This window comes from Vipera ursinii (assembly GCF_947247035.1).
Source record: "Vipera ursinii genome assembly, chromosome: 1".
In the NCBI taxonomy this organism is placed as follows: Eukaryota; Metazoa; Chordata; class Lepidosauria; order Squamata; family Viperidae; genus Vipera; species Vipera ursinii.
In genome coordinates this window covers 102565182-102569939 of record NC_139512.1, presented here as the reverse complement: position 1 = coordinate 102569939, position 4758 = coordinate 102565182, and the positions used below count along the sequence as shown (strand labels likewise).

The 4758-nt window shown below is 46.3% G+C and overlaps 1 protein-coding gene across 1 annotated transcript; it reads left to right on the top strand.

The window, feature by feature from the left end:
- Positions 1-1017: 1017 nt before the first annotated feature.
- On the top strand, positions 1018-4310 carry KCNJ11 (potassium inwardly rectifying channel subfamily J member 11). Its single transcript, XM_083357696.1, has one exon. The coding sequence runs from the start codon at positions 1348-1350 to the stop codon at positions 2545-2547; it is 1200 nt and encodes a 399-aa protein (XP_083213822.1). The 5' UTR covers positions 1018-1347; the 3' UTR covers positions 2548-4310.
- The last annotated feature ends 448 nt before the right edge of the window (positions 4311-4758 follow it).

Genomic DNA, 4758 nt, shown 5'->3' with positions numbered 1-4758 from the left:
AAGTTGCGAAAGATGATCACATGACCCCGGGACGCTGCAATGGCCATAACTAAGAACCAGCTGCCAAGTATCTGAATTTTGATCACATGACCATGGGGTTACTGCAAAGGTGGCAACTATGAAAAGGGGTCATAAGTCACTTTTTTTCAGGGCCATTGTAATTTTGAGCGGCGACTAAATGAACCGTTGTAAGTCGAGGACTACCTGTATTTTATACACGGCAGAAGATAATTCCTCTTCACTCAGTGCGACCCAGGCAAGCCGAAAGGTTGGACAACGATGGTATAATACAGTAGGAAGCTGGATTTTATTTCCTTAAGTCAGATGAATTGCAGATCTGCAGTCTTGCCTCTTTTTCTCATTCCAACCGTAAATTCATACTTAAATGATTATGTTTCATATCTGAATAGATCAGCTGTAATGGAAATATTGTATTTACCTGTTAAATCAACTTCACCAGGCAGAGATTATAATTCCCACCACCACCACCCTCATTTTTTTTTAGGAGAAAAATAATTATAAAGAAAATCTCAGCTCTACCTTCTAACGCAGGGGTAGGCAACCTCGGCTCTTTTATGACTCATGGACTTCAACTCCCAGAATTCCTGAGCCAGCCAAGCTGGCTCAGGAATTCTGGGAGTTGAAGTCCATGAGTCATAAAAGAGCCGAGGTTGCCTACCCCTGTTCTAACGGAAGGTGAGAAGCAGGCAGCGTCCTAGTTATTTATCCACCTGTATTCTTTAATAGAGCATACATCTATTGTTGGCTGGAGAGGTTGATTTTGAAGGGAAGAACGGAAACCTCCTCCAACCCACCCAAGTCTCGGTGGCGGCGGGCGCCGCTCTACACGATCCGGGAGTTCTGTTCGTGCCGATCCCGGAGGGAAAAAACAAAAAAACACAAAACCTTCGCGTCGGGATTCCCCGGCGCGAGAGCGCCCCCTGCCGATCCTATTTGTCGCTGGATGATTAGGGAACGGGCGGTCGCGCGAGGTGGCCGCCACCTGGCGACTCCTCCGTTGGGGGGGGGGGTTCCTCCAAAGCCGGACGACCCTTAGTTGGCTTTGTCGTCTTGCCGCTGTCAGGAGCAAGTCACGAAACGCCGCCGCCTTGCCAAAGTCGACCCGAGCTGTGATTGGCGTGCGCAGCTGGCGGCGGCGGGGGGCTGGAAGAGCGCACGGCGCTCGCCGGGACTGGCGGAGCGGAGCAGTGGAGTCGGCCAGGGCGGCGGGAACGCCGGGGAAGAGGCCTAAGGGCTCCGCTGGCTGGCGTCCCCGCAGCGGTGGCGGGCACGTGGCCGTAGCCCGGGCAGGGTCGTTGGCGGCGGGGAGCCCAGCCCACGCCAACCATGCTGTCCAGGAAGGGGATCATCCCGGAGGAGTACGTGCTGACCCGGCTGGCCGAAGATGTCCCCGATCACGCGCGCCACCGGACCCGGGAGCGGCGGGCCAGGTTCGTGGGCAAAAACGGCTCGTGCAACGTGGCGCACAAGAACATCCGGGAGCAGGGCCGCTTCCTGCAGGACGTCTTCACCACCCTGGTGGACCTGAAGTGGCCCCACACGCTCATCATCTTCACCATGACCTTCCTGTGCAGCTGGCTGCTCTTCGCCATGATCTGGTGGCTGATCGCCTTCGCCCACGGGGACTTGGACCACAGCACCCGCCAGCTGCGCCTTCAAGGCGAGGGTCGGGAGGCGGCGGAGCCCTTCGTGCCCTGCGTAACCGACATCCATTCCTTCACCTCCGCCTTCCTCTTCTCCATCGAGGTGCAGGTGACCATCGGCTTCGGGGGCCGCATGGTGACCGAAGAATGCCCCGTCGCCATCCTCGTCCTCATCGTGCAGAACATCGTGGGGCTGTTGATCAACGCCATCATGCTGGGCTGCATTTTCATGAAGACCTCGCAGGCGCACCACCGCGCCGAGACGCTCATCTTCAGCAAGCACGCCGTGATCGCGCTCCGCGGGGGGAAGCTCTGCTTCATGCTGCGCGTCGGCGACCTGCGCAAGAGCATGATCATCTGCGCTACCATCCGCATGCAGGTGGTGAAGAAGACCACCAGCCAGGAGGGCGAAGTGATGCCCCTCCAGCAGATCGAGATCCAGATGGAGAACCCGGTGGGAGGCAATAGCATCTTCCTGGTCTCCCCGCTCATCATTTACCACGTGATAGACAAGAATAGCCCCCTGTACGACGTGGCCCCAACCAGCCTCGTTCACCACGAGGACCTGGAGGTGATCGTCATCCTTGAAGGGGTGGTGGAAACCACTGGCATCACCACCCAAGCCAGGACCTCCTACCTAGCTGATGAAATACTCTGGGGCCAAAGGTTTGTGCCTATTGTGAATGAGGAGGATGGACAATACTCCGTAGACTATTCCAAGTTTGGCAACACTGTGAAGGTGCCCACTCCAAACTGCACAGCCAAGCAACTGGAAGAGGACCGGAGTATCATGGACACGATTTCCTTGTCACCCAAAGGCACTATCCGGAAAAGGTCTGTTAGGTTAAAGCCCAAATTTACCATAGCTGAGGAGACCTTATGACAGCTCTGTGGACTTGCCTGTTACGGCAGGTGTAAGAGACTTGGAGGCAGCCTCTGTTTCACTTGGAGGCAGCCTCTGATTTCAGGTTGGTTCCTTCGGTGTATGGGCTACATGGAATGTTTGTGGTGCAAGACAAAATGTGTGACTCAGGGTTATGTACGGAAAACTGAGCATGCATAAAGCTTTCTTCAGCCTTCTTATCTACTGTATTTGCACTTGAGATAGGTAAACCTCTCAAAGACATAGACATCTCTTTTTTTTCTTGAGAAATTATTTTCTATGTTTTGGATTGAATTATTTCTTTTTCCACAATGAAAAGGCACTAATACTGTAATCAGGTATTTATACTTAACGAAAAGGCAGTATAGGCATAAGAGTGCCCATTTATGTGGCGATGTTTCATGTACTGAATGAATAAATGTATTAATTCAATTCATAAATGATAACTGCATGCTTTCTTTTATTGCCAGTGAATTAGGAGATATACTGGCTTATGGTATGCATGGATGATATAATAAAGTTAATTTCATATGTCGTGTTAGGACATATGGAAAAATATTTTTAAAACTTAGATAATTAATTTTGCAGTTGTGGTCTGCAAAAGAAAAAAATGAATTTCTGAGTAGTACAATCCTATTCAAATCTACTCAAAAGTAAGTTCTGAGTTCAGGAGGGCTTATTTCTAAATCGGTGAATATTGGATTTTAACTTCGGTGTCATAGTCACCCTTTGCTGCTACCCCAATTTTTTTTACTGTAAAATTAAACGCGGTATATTATTTATATGAATAATATTGAATTAATGTGGGGCACTTTTATGTAACTTAACCACAGGAGTAGATCCTTCTGTTCGAATGTTATAACTGAAAATTGATTTTTCCAGCCTTTTGGAAAAAAAAGAATAACATTTGAAAAAATATGGACACTTTTAAGGAAAGAAACTGCTTTCATCTTCCTAGTTGCCTTGACTTTCATCTCCGATAATATTAACTGAAAAATAGAAGCAGTAGGGCTGACAATTTACGGGTGACATTGTAATCCTAGCTGACATGTGAATTCCCATCTCTATCAAATGGCATAATTTAATAAGCTTGGGTCAAATTATATTTATTTTAATTGACAGGTTTTTTTTTAAAAAAGCCTGCACTGTCTAATTGTTGCAGTGTTGACTTGGATGAGGGAGAACCAAGATTCAAAGTCTATTCAACCATGAATCTCCCTGCTAACCCTGGGCCAGTGACTTTTGCTGTAGCTATACCTACCTCACTAAGTTATATCTCTATGCTGCCTTGTCTCTTCGGAGTGAAAGCATGCTAGAAATAAAATAAATATATGTTGTATTAATTGGTACAGAATGAGGATGTATTGGGGTGGGGGGGGCAATTAACCAGAGTAGGTCAGGAACTTAATCTAATAGATGTACAAAAGTTAAGAGACATTAAATTCCATAATTTATTGCAAGCATAGTTAAGGATTAGGCATGGTGATGTTATTAAAAAAAGGTGTTACCTTATTTACCAAACAACATATTATATGCACTGAACTCCAAAGATAAAGTCTTAATGTATTTAAAATTAACATGTATATATTTAACTATAATTGCATGCCTTAGTTTTTACTTGTAATAAGGCAATGTTTTTTATGTCATCAGTAAATCAGAAATGTCTGTAACATGGAATAAAGTGGCATAACCATGTTAATTTTATAGACCAATAATCACAAAATAAAAAAGTGCATTTATTTAAAAAAAATAAATAACCAGGCACCTGCCATTAAGACTGTGCTTCCTTCACAAATCTTTTCTCTGTCATTCCGGGAGTCAGAAGGATGAAGTTTCAATGTAACTATAGATGGTCCTCAGAAATAATATCCAAGGAAGAGTTTCAAAGGTTTAAAAACAAAAAGACAAAAGTAACTTTAGGAGCTGTTCAGAGATTTCATGACAATTGTCCAGTTCCAAAACCTCAGGGAACCTTTACAGCAGCCTCTGATGAAGTGTGAAGAGTAGCAGTCCAGAAATGAAACTGAACAGAATGGCTGTCTGTGGAAAACCATTTCAGTGTTGGGCCCAGGGCTTTTTTTCTCATAGAAAGCTCAGAATGGAATTCCGGCACCTTTTTTGGATGGAACCTTGTAGGGTAGGCAAGGCGGGTTGTATGAGTTCCGGCACCTTTTTCTTTTACAAAAAAAGCACTGGTTGGGCCTATAGGTG